Source organism: Pyxicephalus adspersus, chromosome 1, assembly GCF_032062135.1.
Source record: "Pyxicephalus adspersus chromosome 1, UCB_Pads_2.0, whole genome shotgun sequence".
NCBI classification, from domain to species: domain Eukaryota; kingdom Metazoa; phylum Chordata; class Amphibia; order Anura; family Pyxicephalidae; genus Pyxicephalus; species Pyxicephalus adspersus.
In genome coordinates, this window is record NC_092858.1 from 90,993,078 (window position 1) to 91,012,090 (window position 19,013).

The 19,013-nt window shown below is 37.3% G+C and overlaps 1 protein-coding gene across 3 annotated transcripts in view; it reads right to left on the reverse strand.

The window, feature by feature from the left end:
• Nucleotides 1–2,979: 2,979 nt before the first annotated feature.
• The window catches only part of NFYC (nuclear transcription factor Y subunit gamma), a 33,985-nt gene continuing 17,951 nt past the window's right edge, over nt 2,980–19,013 (reverse strand). For all 3 annotated transcript variants that reach the window (XM_072418753.1, XM_072418737.1, XM_072418744.1), the window contains exons 2-10: nt 16,059–16,168; nt 14,393–14,464; nt 13,361–13,474; nt 12,509–12,604; nt 7,895–8,068; nt 6,773–6,931; nt 6,159–6,266; nt 5,174–5,233; nt 2,980–5,095 (exon numbers count right to left, since the gene is read on the reverse strand). In XM_072418753.1, the coding sequence (XP_072274854.1) occupies nt 4,976–5,095; nt 5,174–5,233; nt 6,159–6,266; nt 6,773–6,931; nt 7,895–8,068; nt 12,509–12,604; nt 13,361–13,474; nt 14,393–14,464; nt 16,059–16,160 (1,005 nt within the window). In that variant the 5' untranslated portion in view covers nt 16,161–16,168 and the 3' untranslated portion in view covers nt 2,980–4,975. The remainder of the gene's footprint in view (nt 5,096–5,173; nt 5,234–6,158; nt 6,267–6,772; nt 6,932–7,894; nt 8,069–12,508; nt 12,605–13,360; nt 13,475–14,392; nt 14,465–16,058; nt 16,169–19,013) is intronic.

A 19,013-nucleotide genomic window follows, 5' to 3' on the forward strand; every position in this document is an offset into this window, starting at 1 on the left:
CCCAGGACAGGGCAACAACTGGGCACTGCTATCTTATTGTGTTTTCTTCCTAAGTTACCCAGTTTTGCACTGTGCAGGTCTCACGCTTTTTTTTCCATTAGAGAAAAGCCCCATAACGCAGCATTGTTTTGCAGCATGTTGCCTTGTCGAGGATTCATTAATAAATGTTCTCCCCTTTGAGAGCCACCGGGGCTCTCAGTATTGGCAGTCAGGAACAGCTGGGGTCCCCTCTGAAGATTAGGAACTAAGATGGCCCCTGCCACCTTCAGCCTTGAGTTATCTACTGTGACATCTGGTTGGCCTTCAGTGGCAAAAGCCATGAGACCCTGTAGAATATTATAGTGCGGTTTGCATTTTTTTGTCACACAATATTTATGCAACTGTTTATCAAATACATTTTCAGGAAAAAAAAATACAATCAAATGAATTTTAATTGATACATATGGGGTGTATTTATAAATTATTACCTTTGCTCTAAATTCATCCATACATTTGTTAAACTATATATAACTACGTATTGAGACCTCTGTGCACTTTCGACAATTGGCCACCAGGTGGCAGAACGAGTCAATGGTTTGGTATGCACTGAAACCAGAAATGTAGAAGGATTTGAAAGGCTGTCAGCAAACTTTCAGCTGAATTGACAGGGGAATAATGTATAAATATACCCCTAAAATATCAAACATGTCAGGCCATGAAATAGCTAGGAACTACAGTACACAAAATTGTTTATAGGCATCATAAGACCCCTAATAAGTAATCGTTGATTCACTCACACAGATGTGCAGGATATCTAACGTAGTTGTACATAGTGCAAATGTCATTTTTGTACTCACTTTTCTTATACTTATTTTAGTAAACTTTAATTATTTCAAACATCTTTTTATTTTAACTTAAGGTTGCTTCATCTCCTACAGAAATATTGCAGAATGTAAGTTGCCAGTGAGAGAAAGCAATGTCTCACTCATAGGACCAGGAAGGCAGTGACATAAAAGCAGGCAAATCCTTTACTTGTTTAGCCCTGCATTACAATCCTATTGTGGCAGAACTTATAGTTTTAATGCCTGGAAACCTTCTTTAAACAATTTAAAATTGCACACTGTTAAAAATGTAAATAATAATTCTCTGCACCTAGATGATCCAAGTTTATACCCCATAGAAGGACTGATATTTTAGACTACAGAAATAAGCCCTACCTCTGGAACTAAACCCATCTTGAAGCACTAGAGCTGCTATTGCTGAATTGGTTTTAAAACAGAACTTTCTACTTTCAATACCATTAAACGTTGGAGACAAGTCACTGCCATTTTCTTCCTATGTCACCCGATCAGGCTCAGCGGAGGTGTAAGATTGAGTGGCACCCCTTCTGGAAAATGTGCATGCTGGAGGGCGAAGCCAAGGTCTGGCTGCTGCCATACTTCTAGGATAACTGTACAGGTTATAGGTTATATGTGTGGTTTATCATCAAGTGATTTTTGTTATACATTTGTTGTTACCAGATCTTTAATGTTCTTCATGTCCACAGAATGATGTGTGCAATTTCCTCTTTCTGGACTACATTTAGTTTGTTTTATATTAAACAGCTGAGGCCAGTGATCAGAGTTCTACCATTGCAGTATTATGGAAACACCACCCTTAGTGGAGTCTATCGCTGTTCAAATATGGATGGGGTCATTCTTTGAAATCACAAGTTCCATTTTGAATTTAGATGGGACTGATAACCAGGAATATTTCTAGGAATAGCACTCGCGGGCTATGAATAAAGACTAGACAACAAAAATACAAGCACCTACTTTAGACATTATAGTCAACAGGCTACTGTTTGTAGTGCTCAATAGCAAGCAATTGGCATTTCAACCTGGTATTCCAAACAGTAACAAACATACTGTAAAATGAATCATGGAGTCAGTTTTTCAGCTAGTTCAGACAGCTGTCGCTGCTGAGGCTTCCCTCTAGCATTGAAGACTGACAAATGTCCAAGTTCTGCTACATATGAGTAGCAGACCATACTAAAGCACTGGGTTGGGGAACTGACCTTGCAAAACATCCTTAATACATTAGGAATTTTGTATTGAGCAGGAAAAATATGAATATATGTCCTGCAGCAATTGTCTCTAATGTACTTACACATTTCTGATTCCATTGGCTGTCTGGAGAGAGAAGTGATATAAAACTACTGGAGTCCATTTCATCTGGCAGCTGAGCAGATTCTGGTCCTGGTTTCACAAGAGTCAGCAATGTCACTTACCAACTTACAATGTAACGTTTGTTCCACTCCACAGCAATGTATCAAATTCTAGATATTAGATGCATGCACTGTTTACAATACTATCAAATTGTAGTTTTTCAAATTTACAGTTCAAAAAACTGAAAGGTATCATTGGTTTAACAACTTATTTAAAAATCAAGAACTTAATTGCAAAGCCTTTTAGTCCGCCTGTCATAGCCAAGGATCCAAGCCAACACTGGAGATTACTTCTGGTACTTGGCCAGTAAACAAACTAGTTACGAGATAAGAGTACACCTCTGCAGAATCAGTGACATGTCTGCTCTGGCACTGCTTGAAACAGCAGCCTCCAGCACTGGACCGGAGACTTAACAATGCCAACAGAAATCTGCACATATTCTGAGAATATACAATTAAAATTATAGTAGCATTTAAGGTTAAGGGACACGTCCTAGGTCCTACAAGCTTGTAGTCTGAGCTAGCATTACCAGTCTTGGGAAAGTTTTTTTTTTTTCTAGTTTAGAGCAATAAAACACAAATGAAAGGTTTGTGAGAAAAAACAAAATATCCAGACAGCTACTTATGTCAAACTTCTGAAGATCTTTAACTCTATGAATTTTAACATAGGACAAATTGCTATAGTGAAGACAAGCCCTACCACTTAACATGCTTTGTGTCACGTTTTGATGAATAGTCTTTATCATTTGTATTGGAAAGTAGTACAAGTGGCAAGAAATTGTTACCACACAGTGTAAGTAAAACTATTGTATTTGGTTGGATGAAAAGTGAATACTAAAACATGTTTTTAACAAAACAGCTTTTTTTTCTTTATACAACCTTTGTAATATTTGAAATAGTATGATAAAGGCTTAGACAGATAAAGAAGTGCAGAATATACTGTTCAGAATTAAAGTTTAGAAATCCAAATGCCAGGGGTGCCAGAAGCAGTCCTGTTGGAGAGTTTCCAGAATTCTTTCAGAGATCATTTACTCAGTAGCCATGCTAAACAATAAATGTCTGTCTTTTTATAGCTATAAGGGTCTATATAGCCATTGTCACCAAGCAAGACTACTTTAATGTTCAATTTTAGGTTACTCTCTAAACCTTTCTCCTAACTAAATCAAAAAACTGAACCAAGCTACTGTTCACAAGGTGAGCATAAATCAGCTATATTCGAAGGCTAGGGACACAATTACTCAATCAAACCACCAGATATCAAGGTAAACTTATACCCAGCTGAACCATATTACCTTTAGGAAGGCATCTGAATTTGTTCAGCCAACTGTTGTGATACAGTACTCCCAAAACACTAATCAATGGTGCTCCTGCAGTTTGTTTCCCAGCCTGAGCCTGAATAGTAAGCAGAACATGAGGCCAACACTGGGCTCCCTGCACCCATCAGCAAGCTTTCTGGATCTGATCTACAGCATTGTGTAATAGAACCTGACCTTTACCTTCGGAGCTTTCCCCAAGGCCTAATGTGCAGAATATAGGAGGGTTAAGGAAACACAAATTGAAATACATATTAAAAATAAAATTAATGCAACTCTCTAAATTTGATTTTATTTAGCTCAACTAGAAGACAGAATCATGTAAATGACTTCACTGTGCTGCAAAAGAGGTATGGGCAAGTAACTGCGAAGGATATGTATAAAGAAAAAAAAAAAATCATGGCACGTTCCCTGACCCTTTAGGCTGGTCCCAGATCCTACTTGTGGCCTTGTATGACCCAAAAGCCCCATAAGGAAAGCAGATTTGATATTGTGACCTTCATCTTCATTAGCAGCACACAAGTTATTGTTAGAAATGATTTTATGAATGCAAAAATATATTTATTTCCCTTTCTTCTTCAGGAAGTCTTGCTGTACAGCAATAATTTACATATTTCACCCAGCGAAGGTTTCGATTAACAAATTACTGCACATACCTACAAGAATAATCATCCGTAGAAGTAGTTGACTTTATAAGTCGGGAACATCCTTTAGTTAATTAGGTAATTTGTAAAAGTACAGAAACACAAATTTGTATCCAAAAAACGAAAAAACAAAAAAAAAAAAAACTTTATTGCTGTCTGTGCAAAGATTTCACATGCACTCAATGCAGACAAGCACAATACTTAAAAAAAGAAAAAAAAAAAAAAGAAACTAGTTCAAATGGATATGGGGTGTTTGTGGTTTTGGCAGTCAAAAGGGCAATGGCCCTCCAAATGCCATAGAAAAAAGGCAGGATTTAAAAAGTAAATGGGGGGAGCTAGATTTGGGCAGAGAATACATGGAGAAGACATCCTGTCACTCATCTACTCATTAAAGTGAACACTTTAGCCCTTGCAGAAGGGATGTCTTGTGGGACCCCACTGAATCATTGCACAAGTGTTTGACCGGAGTCATTTTACTGAAAACATATTCCAAGGAAAGTAACTGGATATTTGACAGTCTGTTGCCCTTGGATTATCATACAACCAATCATCAGCAGTAAAATGGTGATTTAAATGACGAGCTTACATACAAACCACTTTTCTGCTGGGCACAATATTATATACATTTCAAAAACAATACATCTGGACGATGCACCAGATAAAAGTTTCCATAATCATGCAAATATTTCAACATGACTGGGGAACTCTATCTCTATTAGTTCATTTGTTTTCCCTTTGTAGGGAGAAACACATTCGTGTTCATGTTCTGTGTATGGGTGGTTGTGTGCTCCTGTACTGTGAATCCCACTTCTCATTCCTTCCCAGAAGTCTTATCAGTCTCCGGCAACTTGTGTGGCTGCTCCATCAGATGTCTGACCACTTGACTGGATGAACAATGGCTGTGTGATGTCCTGTCCAGCTGGCATAGTAACTTGTTGGATCTGGTATAGTTGCTGGAAAGAAAAGAGCCGTTTTTAAATACACCACGGAAAGGGAGCTTTGACTTAAATTAAATATGTTTCAACATTTACCTGTCCATCTGTGAACTGACTGAACTGCTGCTGGCCTTGCTGGACATCTGCTTGTGCAATCTAGGAAGGGAAAAAAAATAATATTGGTAAGTATTTCATTTTTCTTGCTATGACAAAGCCTCCTCATTGATTAATTGTCTAATCAGCAAATTAGTGCCTCTGAACTCATAATTCCATTATCCATAGTTGTGGTGTGAGGCAGGACGTAAAGGGGAATTTATCCATGTAATATGGGCGTGACTTAGAGTATGATAAAGTTTGTTCATTTGTGGTTTGATAACTTGTTACCAACATTTGGGTATTACACGCCTACCTGCAACAGCACCAGAATATCTCTTTACTCCATTTGATGTTTTTGTTATTGTATATTTATGCCCCCTGAAATTAAATTTAAGCCTCAGTGGCATATTTAAAACTATGCGCTACCCCGACACTTGGGTTCTATGTTTAATAATTAATGAAAAAACATACAGAAAGTATCAACTGCTTTTTAATCTTTTATGAACCCACTCCTTAGCCCCCATTAATGCTTCCTTCAACTTTTCCCTCTAAACTATTTTCCTGCAAAATTACTTTTATTTCTACTTTTCTAAATCAACTTTATTTTTATTTTAGTTTTAGTGATGGGAGTGTGAATGTCTAAAGAATACAGGTAATGAATATGGTAGATCATACATTTTCTCATAAATATCCTTTAACAGGATGAATATTATACTTTGTTTTCCACCTCTATCTACAGTAAAAATGTATTTTACAAATTGCCTTTCTTATGCTTGTTTTTAAATTGCAATAAATAAAAAAGAAAATGCATGACAAAATAAAAAGCATTCTATAATGCTATGTTTTTATAAAACACAATATTTCTTTAACAGACAACAGTAAATATAGCAAGGTGGTGCCTACAAAGACAGGAAACAAGATTGTGTTGTAACTTGTACACTGAATTACTGACATATATAACTGTAGTAAACAAGTGAAACATTACCTGCTGAGCATTAGCTGCTAGGGTCTGGATCTGTCCCTGAACAACCTGTGTTCCAGATACAGGCTGTGCTAGACGTATATACTGCAACTGTCCTGTATTAAGTTGTACCTAGAAAGAAAGTCAAATAGACATTTCTTAAAATATAAGGGAAACTGTGGAGAACATGTATTCTACACATAGCATAGAAAACAAAATGCCAATAGGCCGTCAGAATGAAAGTGCATTGGATATAAATAGGTTTCAAACACATGGCAATCAAGTGTCCGGAACACCGGGACATCTACAGCATTGTGAAAATATCAAAAGCAGTGTTTTATTTCAACTCCCCTCTCTTCATCCCTGGCAGAGACATCTTTACCAGGAGGCCATTTTGGCAGGTCAGGACATGTAGTAATGTAACTCCCGAGCACGCACACAGGAGTTCATTGATTGGGGGCACTTGGGTATGCTGCGATCAGACACAGAGCTACACATGCAACAAAAGACTGTAAACTGTCAGGTAAGGTAATTGAAAAAGGGACAGGCTATTTCCTATGCAAGAAAATTGTTTTTTTTTTCATGTTTGTACTCAAATTAAACATTCATTGTAGACAACAGAGAAACATAGTACGTACTGGAATCTGTTGGATCTCTCCTGTGTTGGTGATTATTTGCTGCATAACCTGCATAGTCTGTCCTGTTGCACTTTGTCCCTGCTGTGACTGCCCTTGTGGTTGGGCTTGGACAATCTGGACCTGCTGTCCTTCTCCTACTTGCATCGTTACTGGTGTACTCTGCTTGGGAAATACAAAATGTGGAAATTGGCAACAAACTTGACAATTTAAATTAAATAAGGTAATACATATTGCAGGTAACACAGCCAAAAATAAAGTGAAAAACAAAACACCTACGATTTTTTTTCACTGCAGTCATAGAACAGCCCTCTACCAATAAAGGAGGTGGCCTACAGCCCTACACTGCATGGAAGGTTACACAGTAATAAAAGGACATCAGACTCTTCCACACTTTAAAAACATGGAGAAAGGGCTCTAAACTATTTTGTGCAATATACAAAACGCTTGCATGCCCTCTTGCACCATAGTATGTGTCCTATTTAATATAATAGGCAACCCAATAAAAGTTTACTTTGAGATGCAAAGCTTCTCTTTGCTTATTACTCCATAAATAACCTAGCAGCCTAGGCAAGTAAAATAAAATCCAGACAGAATGTCTCTATTCTGTAAGTGGTAATACATAATATATGAGCATAAGACACAAGCCCTATGTGGGCATACTACATAAAACAAACATTAAGGGATATTTTGGTTGAATAACTATGGCTTTAGCCCATCTGACCATCTGCCTGATTAAGGTTGCTCCTCAAATGATACAGACAATTCCCAGTCACTTTAATTTTGTGTATAGTCCGAATACTGACAAACCATGGACACAAAGGAAAAAATGTATTAGGAGTAAGAATGTTACCAGCCCACTAAAGATACACTTTAAACAAAGTTTGTTTTTTTCTGGAAACAATAAGATTGATATCTCAACTGCAAATTTATGTAACTACACAATGCAATTTTTTTTAGCAAATGCACAGTAAATAAGACAATTAGTTATTAAAATAATCCTTTTGTTAACAGCTACTTAATACTTCGACAAGTCTTTACCATGTGAAAATAACCATGCAATTAGAAACTAAAGAATGTTGTCTTGCAAAGATTACAAAATCACAATGTCAACTGTTGGCTGACCTGTCCTTGTTGAGGCTGAGCAATAATAATCTGCCCTGGTTGAAGGGCAGTTGAAGAGGAAGAATTCTGCTGACCAGTTGTTTGGCCTTGTACTTGCACAGCTGCTGGTTGCTGGGCCAGAGTAAAGTAGTACTGGACAGGTTCAGCTGCTGTGACCGCTTGCCGGACTTCTTCCTACATAATTGTAAAAAGGAAAGGATTGTAAAATAAAAGGTAGTGGTTAAGAATAAGCATTTTATGCAAACAAGGGCAGGCATAGGATTTTACAAATTTTACTGAATTTTAAAAAGAAATCCTCTATTTTCCAAGTCCCCTTACTGGCATTCAGTGTATTTAAATGTTAGGATAACAGATGTGCAGTAACATCTAAAACAATAGCACATACATATGCTTGTCTTGGGTCACCCTCATCAGAGGTTTTTGTATGGGGTGGTGGCTGCCTTATCACCCCAGAAAAACTAGAATTCCATCTGCCTGGACAATCACTTTTACATAATTCTCAATGTACCTGAAGTCAGATTATCTTACCATCCTGTGTGTTCTGCACCATTGTGTAAATATTCACCCTTGGTATGGAAATATATGTGTAAAAATTGTTGTGTGATGTATTTTAACCACATTTACTGTTGTCCTCAGTCAGATACTAATGAAGCCACACAGTGCTAAAGGAGGATTAACTCCTCAAGGTGTTTGTCAGATGCTTTTAGACACAGCATCTGTTTTCTGTGCAGGTTTTATAAATTATGTCTTAAAAAACAGCAGGCAAGCTAAACATTTTACAAAATAGTGTTCCTCTAAAAGTAAAAGGAAAGTGAAGTAATCTGTAATAGATTTTCTCTTATTTCAGTCCATCTTTTGCAAAAAAATAAATAACCTAAATCACACACCTGATATCACACACCAAGAAAAGCAATATGTAAATTTTACATATTTTCACATGGCAGACAGTAGCTTTCAGCCTCTAACAGTCCCCGAAGTGTCAAACCGCAGAAACAAATAAGACACTGACACTGGCTATTAAATATGGGAACTGCAACCTCAAGCTTTCATCCTTTAAAAGCATCAAAGAAACATTCTACACCCACAAACAGAACATCTCAAAGTTCTATATTTATGGGGAGAAATAGGTGGCTGGCTCTGTTCACATAAGTCGATTAAGTTTGACAGAACAGATAAAAAAAAACAAAAAACAAAAAAAACAACAACTACTTAAGACAACCTAAGGGTCCATTAGCAATTCCCTTCACTTAAAGTAGACCTTTCCCTAACAAAAGACAATGTAAAGAATTGCTGGCATTAATGCACACCATATTTTGTGCTGCATGAGGTCACCTCATTTTCGGATTCAAAAAGGCAATCATTGGTTTGTGGGTTATTTCATGACAGTGTGAGTAAACATCCTTCTCCCAGCCACCATATATTTACAGCTGAGAGTGTAGGATGTTTACAAACTCTACATCATGGACATTTGAAGGAGGTTCCTCTCCAGCCCCATTAAAACATTATGAGATGACAAATACACACCACTTACATTTATACCAGTGATTCATACCATCTTGTTTATGCCAATATTAAACAATACAGATAAACATTATACATAAACCATGTATACTGAAGACTAGGGTCTGATCTAGAGCAGGGGTCAGGGGTAGGCAGGAGCACACTAGGCCAAACTCTCTTGAGTCCCATTCTAATGGTTCCGCCCCCACCAGGAACGCTCAACGCTGAAGGGAAATCCTTCTCCTCCGCAATGCATGCAGAGGAGAGGGAATGCTTCCTATTTACCCCAGCGGCGGAAGTCTTAACGCCAGCCGCGGTAAATAGAAAGGGAGCCACCACACAGAGGCTCAAGAGCCGCAGGCAGCTCCGGCCCCGGTAGTTTGTTCCAGCTCCACTGCGGCGTGCAAGAAAGATCATTTTAAAAGTGTGCATGTGCTTTACCCTCCCTAGCAGTTCATTTTTTTCTGGTTTTATATGTCTAAAAGCGGTACATTGTTTTTCATGAAAATTTTTTTTACAGTATATTTATAATAGTATGAGTATAATAAAGTTTGAAACACAAAATCATGTAAAAATAATAAATTAAAAAAATATATAAATTTAAAAAAAAAAAAATTATACTCATACTATTCAGTGTTCAACCCAAAAATATTTTTAAGCTGGATGGGATGAAGCTGCAGGTGGGTGGCAGCCCAAACACTGTGACCCAACTCATCATTAACTATCCAAAAACAGCCGGGTGGTTACTGAAAATTGTCGGGTGGTGCGCCCAGCTAAAAGGGGCTGGGGAGCACAATGCTATTATAAATACTGTAAAATAAACGTTAATGAAATACAACGCACTGCTTTTACACATATAAAACCAATGTATTGCATTCAACTCCCTTCCTGGTGACTCATCGGGTGCAGAAGACGCCGAAGGAGGAAGACGACAGGGATCGTGCCGATGGACAACGCGGGAGTCCAGTGGATCAGGTAAGGCTGTATTTACTATTACTTCCCATATGTTTACCGCTTCCATCAACTTTTTTCTACCCCAAGTCACACTTGGGGTTGGTTACTGCTAGGGAGGTTAAAAATAGATTTGTATGTCTGTATTTAGCATGGAGGGACAGGGGAACAACTCAGCAGCAGAGAATCACATTCATTTAGGTTTTTTGGCTAGGACATTTATTCCCAACATGTTCTGAACAATTACAGCATTGTGTAAAGGTCCTTACCAGCACTCCAGTAATACAATACATCTAAGGGTTATAATGAGGAGCAAGGTATTCCTTTTATAACCGCTGATAACTATGTAATATGAATCGGTTCCCTCATTCTACCCCAATAATTAAAGCGTACCTAAACTCAAAAATTTCACAACCCTTTTGCAGCACATGGCCCCTAATTCTCGATCAAGAATGAATAGGAGCCCAAAGTCTCCTGGGATACCTACGTCAGGCATGCGCAGAAGGAGCCTTTTCGTGAAAAGGGAAAAAATTGCTTATCTCACGCATGTGCAGTGAGATCGGCAAGATTTTTTCTAAACTACGTCACCTGAACTCACACCTGGGTCAGACGGTGTAGGAAGAAGAACCATTAAAAAAAAGGCAAAAATGGCGGTGGCCGGCGCGCTGGCTCGGAGACGGATGCAGAGACGGTGCAGGACCTGATAAAAGACACCTCCAGACCAATTGCGCTGCGGGATTTTTTTATTTTTCTATTTACTCCCTCTAACTCTCAAAAAAGAGAAATTATATAGCTTGTATGAAAACTAGAATAGGTTTAGGACAAGGGTGAAGTTTTTAAAATAATTTCAAATTCACACAAGCACACAGGTTATTTGTCAAATAGCTTCATCTGTAGGTGAGCATGCCAGCGTTAAATTAATCTATCAGGTATTCTACAATCTGCAAAATTACATTCCCAATATCTTTTTTTTTTTTTTTTTTTTTTAACAATTATATGTTTTAAGATGAGATAACCATTATGATTAGCATCTCAGTTCAGAATGTAGATTCTGGATAAGGCCTGCTGGTAAAGATGAAGACAAAACACTATTGAGCTCTGTAAATGGGCTTTTTTAATGTTAATTTGTCCACTGGAACATTTTTAATGGCTTATGTTCCAGGAGACAAATCCTTTTATTCAGATTAAGTCGCATTTGGTCAAAACTAATGTGCAAGAATAATTTTTTTGCACACTAAATCAATCATACCTAAATAAAATAAGTACTAAATTACTGCCACATCAATGCAGATCCACTCTGAACAGAAGCCATTTCCAATATTCGTTGTCATAGAAGTGTGTAGCAGTCAACGGCTGTAAACATCCGACTGAAAGCTCCTATCAGTCTTACAGCTTCCAGTCAAGGATGTTTACAGCAGCTGAAACTGCCTGCCTGCAGATTTTATGTTCAAGCCAAATATCAATGTCCAAAACTAAAGATCTCACTGGACAAAACAAAGTTAGTTTTACCCACAATAAGTGGCAAAGACCATTTTACCTGTTTTGCTTGGAATTGCTTAAGCAACACTTTTAGAAACTTTTGTCAATATCTTTGTCTAATAATGTGTGGTTTTAGAAGATCGTTTTACCGAAAGAAACAAAGCTACACTTTCAGAATGCATGCAACTAAATGTGGTAAGTTTATTTTAGGCAAGCATTTTTTCCTTTCTTCAAAAACACTGCATATTAGTGAAAGTCAGCCATGGGTCTGAGGGAAAAGAACTTGGGTGTGGCCTGCTGGTCCAAGCCACAAAACTGGTGTTTGCCTAAAACCTGAGATACTTAATCATCCACCTAGGGAAGGAAACCCACTGATAGGTTCTAGGACAAAACACTGCCATGGTGCTCAGATACTGAGACTAAGGTGGGGTACCCTGGGGGCGAGAAGACTACCAATATCCATTCATAAATTTGAATAGGTGATGGTCATGTGTATATATTCTTAAACAGTGACCAAACAGGCTCTTACTCAGGTTAGGGCTGGTCTATATGCTTCAGGCACACATCAAACATAAGTCTAAGCTCCTTGTCAACACTTTTTATTAAATACAATTGGGCAGTCTAACGTAGTGCAACAGATCATAAATATTAAAGCAAATTTATCATTACTAGTAAGATACACACCTGACGTTTTGGAGGTTTTAATTCATCCCTAGGAACAATGTCGATGAGAAAATCAAACTGGTCAAACTTTGTAATTGCCATAGCTATGTCATTTCTCTGTAAAAGAAAAATAAAAAAGCAATTTTTTTAATAGAAATATGAATTTCTATGAATGTAAGCCAAGGGTTGAAATACAGTAACTCCTCTGGTACTCTTCTAATAAAAAAAAAAAAAAAAAACTTGTTTCCCTTTATAGTGTTGTGCTTTACTTACAGGCAGTTCAGGACTTGGGGTAGCATGGATAGCAACCATAGAAGCAGTACGGGTGTCTTCATCCCTAACCAAACCCATTTTTGGTTTTGGTAAAACAAGAACCCATTTAGGTTTTTAAAGCAATCAAATCCTTGCTGTAATTCTTTATCTTCTCTTAACACCTGCTGTAGAGAAAACTGAGGGGAATTCTTCACATTAGAAACTTTGCCTGATGTGGTCCTGTAACAGGAAGTGACAGGCTTCCCAATCGAATACGGGCATCTAACAAGGTATCTTAATTAAATCAACTCCCACCCTACAGGTAGGTAGGGGAAAAAAAAAGTCTAGAAACATCCTAATGTCTAGATGCCCCATATTTGCTTTTTATTACATCTCTGCATAATACATGTTGTGTTTCTAGAGGATTTCAGGTAAACAACCAATATTAATGCAGCACAATAGAAAAAAATGAAAACTGTTGTATTCCACAGTAAGTCCATAGCAATAGAATAGGAAAACAAAGCCCTTTCTCTGAAACAGTTTGAGTATTTGGTTTTAATCAAACACACAACAGAGTTTCAAATTTTAGGAAATCTCCAAAGTCTGGCTTTATTGTGTTACCTGCAATGTTCTTCTTTTGTTATCCTCTGTGTGAATCCAGGCACGCAGCGTCAACTCTGTTATAAAAATCTGAGCAGCTTTAGCAAAAAGAACTGGAGCTTCTGCACTGATCATCTATTGAGAAACAAACAGCATTTCTTAGAATATATTTTATTATAGGTATAAAAAAAATTCAGAGTATTCTTGTGAAAAAAAAAAAAAAAAATCACACAGTTTTCTTAGATTTAAATTTTCAATTATTCTACTGAGCCACTGACCAGGCTCAGGTGATGAAGCAAATACCTGTTCCAGTAGCACTATGCAACTGATGTAGCAAAGTAGCTAAGTAACTAGTATTTTCAGCAGAAAGGATCAGAATGGTCTTTTAAAGACACACTACAATGAATGCTGTAAACTCCACACTACTGTTAAACTGCCGTGTTTTATATCCTTCCCATCAATCCTGTGTAGCATATTGTAACACAATCATGTCCCCATCCCATTTTGTACATTGTGGTATAGATTCCACAAGTCACTTTTACTATCAGCTGTACATTCTCAACAGGAAACCACACTACAAACTTCACTGTGTTCTGCATATCCCACACGGCTCTAATATGTATACAATACTGTATTTACCATACTACACCCACGTAAATTGTTATACTCCCCATACTTCCATTCTGTACATTGTGCTGTAAATTTTATACACCACAGAGCTCCACTGTACAGAATATACCCTGCTACAGTCAACTCCCTTTCAACAGCATTACATGTCTTCCAAATATCTTACAAAAAAAAAAGAAATTCACAGGAGAAAACTGCTTGTAACCAGTATAACTTTTCCAAGGAGGTTCCTTCCTTTCTGAACAGCTTCTAAATCTAACCTACAAACAGGTACACCCCATTGAGCACTTTGCAATTTGTGATTCTCATGTGTGCAGCCTTTTGCTAGAAAACGTTAATGGTATATATCCACCTCGGATAGTACAAAGATGGCGAGTCTCCATAAAAAATCATTTGGACCAGCAGTGAAATACAACACAAACTTGCCTTAACATCTTCATCAAGTTTCATTATCTTCTTTATGCGAGCCAATGGCAGTTCCTGGACCCGGAAATCTTTCTGTGGATAAAAATTAATAAAAATGATTAAAAAAACAAAACAAAACAAAAAACAAAAAAATCACACAGATCAGGAGGACAAACAATGTTTTCGCAATGTTTGCCTTCCTGTTAAAAGACAATAATATTCGTTAAAAAAACCTTTATCAAAAAATACTTTTCATAGATGTACCCATACCATCTTGCTGCCTAGAATCAATAGGCTCAATGGTGTTTAAAAATTTTTAAATTTATTTCAATTTCACTGGGATTTTCCACTAGTTTCAACACTTCTCTTTTAGTGAAGGAACATTTTATATATTAAATTTTTAGTATTTTTTGAAAATATTTCCAATATTCATTTTTTTTCTTAAATTGTTCAGTGGAAAGCACATCTATCAAGGCATTCACTACCACATTATTGGTCTGCTTTACTAGAATGTAGTTTGTACTGCAAATAACTTTAATGTTACAGTATGTATAATACAAAATCACTTGTACTTGTTTGTAAGTCATTGTACTAGCTTGTAAATCATTTGTGTAAAAAAAACTATACGTTTTGATCATCCCAATCCTTTCCAGAAGAGGGAATAGAGTTCCTTCAATTAATCCAACCTTCTAGTGATGTCTGCAATTTGGCAACATAGTGAATATTAATTGCATCTTCTGCTTCTATACAACAAATGTGCTCCTGCAAGTTTTTTTGCTGTGCTTGGAGCCAAAGTCATGCCCATGATAAAGCTGGAGAAGTGTTTGGACTAGAAAAGTTCTAGCAGTGCCTGGAGCATAGCAATAGATTGAGTCAGCAGGAATGACATATGAAGCATGCCTTTAAATACCCAGGTTAGATTATCCTCACTAAATTTTCCAAACAAAGCATGGCATTTGCAGACTAAATCAGGCACAGATTTATAAAATAAAACAAATTTGCTTTGAAAAGTTGTAAAACTCACATGAAACCTCAAAAAGGATGTGGGCTGCCACAAAAAAATTGTTAACCACTGTTTAGTGATCACCAACATAAGAGTTATTAAACTTGAAATAATTTTATATTGTGTAGCACCGAGTACATTTCCCTGTATGGTTATCTGACACTGCAGGTAATGAGAAAAAAAAGAGACATTGACTATTAAATGTCTACTTTCCACAATAGGCAATGGCCTCCAGCAGCAAAATATTCACTGGTCACCGGAGCTCAAAAAGAGTGTGCTAAAATGGATGTTTTATGCAGATAATATAAGTGTGACCTTTTAGTGACTTTACATAAATTATCTGCTACCATTCAAACTGCCCCCTACATAATACAAGTTAGATTAGATGAAGCTATGGATGTTGCTTTTTTTGTGCTGCAATAAGGCTCTGGTACTGTAGTTTGCAGACAGTTAAAGGGTTCCAAAGTTGAAAAAAAGTTTTTATCTACATTTTCTGCATATAGATGCCTAGAGGGAGAGTTTACACAAGCCTACATGAAAAAAGTAATCCAAATACGACCCTGTAATAACTTTCAGACATTACACTGACAAAATATGTACTACCTGAAAATACACTTGTCCCCAAGTATACACAAGTAAAGAGTAGCTTTTTTTTTTTCATTACTTCATTTTGTTTCTACTTACCACTGTAAGGTTGCGAATATCTTCCATGACCCTTGGCCAAAACGACTGCAAGCTTTGCTGCGCATCGCTGTTACCTGCACCAAACCCCCCATCTGTAGACATGTTCAGGCCTAAGAGAAGTAAAAAAGGATTAAATAAATTAAAAGAAAAATAACATGTGATAATGAAAAAAACCTAAGAAGGTGCAGAAAATTCTGAGATTGACTGTTGTAACCAGCTCTAAATTGTTCGCACTGTGCAGATCTGCAGCCTCATGCTTCTTTGCAATGCACTATAGAAAACTGAACAAAGGATTAATTGAGAGAGGAGTTCTGTGCAAGTAAGAAATGTAGGATCTCATGTGAACATATGCGAACATATGCGCGCGCACACACACCTGCAGAGTAGGCTAATGTTCTTAAAGGACTAGAACTCCTAGGCTACGTACACACGTGCAATGGCTCAGGCCCGATATCGGACGAGAATTTGGAGTGAACTTCTGCCCAGGAAAAACATTTGTGACAAAAAGTCATATCAGAGTTTTGTCAAATGAAAAATGCAGCCAGGCTTACCAAGCATCACTGGGTTTTGAAGCTCTCTGCCCTATGTCTAGTCTTTACTACCTTCTATGCATTCATGCATGCAGGCATTATTTCTGCGATGATGAAACTTCTCAGCATTTTTTTCAGTTACAAGGATATTAAGTAAAATCCAAACAACAGAAAATAAAGAGATTCAGAATGTATACACTGGTGAGGTTAAACGCAGATGGATCTGTAAATTAAACGGCAAATTGTCTCTTGTTTCACTTAAGCCTAAAGCACAATCGTCGAATGGTTTATAACAGTTTAATACAAATGTTATATTTGATTCCGCATTTACCTGACCAGCAAAAGTAACTTGCACAGGCACTGAAATTAACACAGTACTAGGGATGCCTGGGCATTTGTAAGATTTTCTCCTGCAGATTATACAATGAAAGGTAAACAGGATTGGCTGATATGGTTTACACCTCTGCGTGAACACAAAAGATATATTACCTTCCATAAGATAACTAACCACAGTGTTTCCCTGGCAGGGTTTACCAGCCTGGAGTTACTAAACACCTTATACCACCCAGTTTTATTTGTAGCCACAAAGAAGTGGTCAGAGTCTAAAAATATCATGTGTGTTCTCTTTCAAGTATTAACAAAACCTTTAAACAGCTCCTGACATATGCCAAGTGTACTTGCTGCTATGAATCATAGACCGTGCAGCTAAATTTGGCTCCACGCTGGGAGTTTTGGATTCTGCAGTTGTAAAACTGCAAGAAGTAAATCAGATCCCTGAACATCCAACACAGTGACTTAATCGCTGCTTTCTCTGGTCAGAAACAAAACTGTACTAACAATGAGAAGTGATCAATGAAGGGGTTTATTAAAGCATCCATGGAAGAGGAATTATTGAGTGAAAAATACACATTAGTCTCCTGAATGTATTTTGGCACTTGTGATGTAAAAATAAAAGTCAGATATATTCGTTCTATGCGTTCAGTAACAGATAGCAATTGGTTATAGTCTGTAAATAATGTACTACAGTCAAAAAGAAATAAATGCTATAATCTATTCCAGGGAATCTGTGCTATATTCTAGGGGAATGGCCGATTCCGGATAAGTGTAGTTTCCAGTTAACCGAGGTTACTCAGCCATTCAGCACTAGACTTGAAAGGGGAGACTTTATCATTCACCTCTAGTGCTGAATGGCTGAGAAAAGGAAAACCTTGATGGCGCTTGAGCTGTCATCAGGGTTTCCCTTTTTTCAACCAATCATGGAGCGGAGCTCTGCTCTCCAGATTGCTCTAGCGAAGCTGTGGTATATGTTCTTGGATGCAGAACACATGCCACAGCTCCGCTAGGGCTGCAGGAGCAAATAAGAAAGCGGAGCTGTTGGGCGTCGATTATCTGAGTTTTCCGGTTATCTGAGTTTTCCAGATAACCGGGGTTCTACTGTATATATAAACTTTAAATGGTAATTTGTACGAAAGATTAAGGACTTGGCACAAGGATACTATGTACCACATATGTAGTATGTCGCCATCAAATTCAACAACACAGGTAACAAGTTACCTTGAGTTACAAAATACAGATGTGCTTCAAAGATGTTATAGGTCCTGCTGGTTCCAGCAGGTCAGTTTTGTAGGAGTAAGGCATGATAAGGAACTCTACAGTGCACCATTCTGTGTAAAAAGAATTATGAAGGGTTTAACAAGAGATACCATGCATGTAAATGTATTAAACATTCACTTTGCGTTGAAATATAAATATAAAGTATTTTAGTGTGTATGAGCAATAAGTCCTAGTCATGTTTCATGGGTACAACAGGAAACACATAAGCAGATCTGTCATCACTAGTTTTCTAGAGATTTTTGTGTTTGTTAGGCAGCTTATAGCTACACATCTGCACGTAAATCTACAAGACTATAATGTGAAGACAGCCTTCTTTATAATATGCGTAATCACCATCACATCACAACACTTCCTCCAATGCACATCTGGTTGTGATTCTACAATGTTGTACTATAAACAAGACTCCACAAAGTATTTTGGGGTTTTTTTTTTGCTGCAAAACCAAATTAAAGGCAAGTGTAATTTTTTTTATTTTATTTTCAGTTTAGTTCTGCTTTAAGTGCTTTAGAATCAAACTAAGCCACCTTCCTTACCAGTGCAGTTTTTTTTTTTTTTTACTTTAAAGATCTTAAACGCTTCCCATGAAAGCACATACAACTTCCACTTTAAAGGATCAGTCCACCAAATGTGAGATTTTACTTATAGAATAAGATGGATGAAAGAAATATTAAGCTGCGTACACACTTCCAATTTTTATCGTTGGAAATGAACGACGAACGAACGACGAACGATCGATTGGTCAAAAATCGTTCGTAAAAAAAGTAACCAACGACGCCGACGAACGAGAATAGTCGCTGGAAATGAACGACCG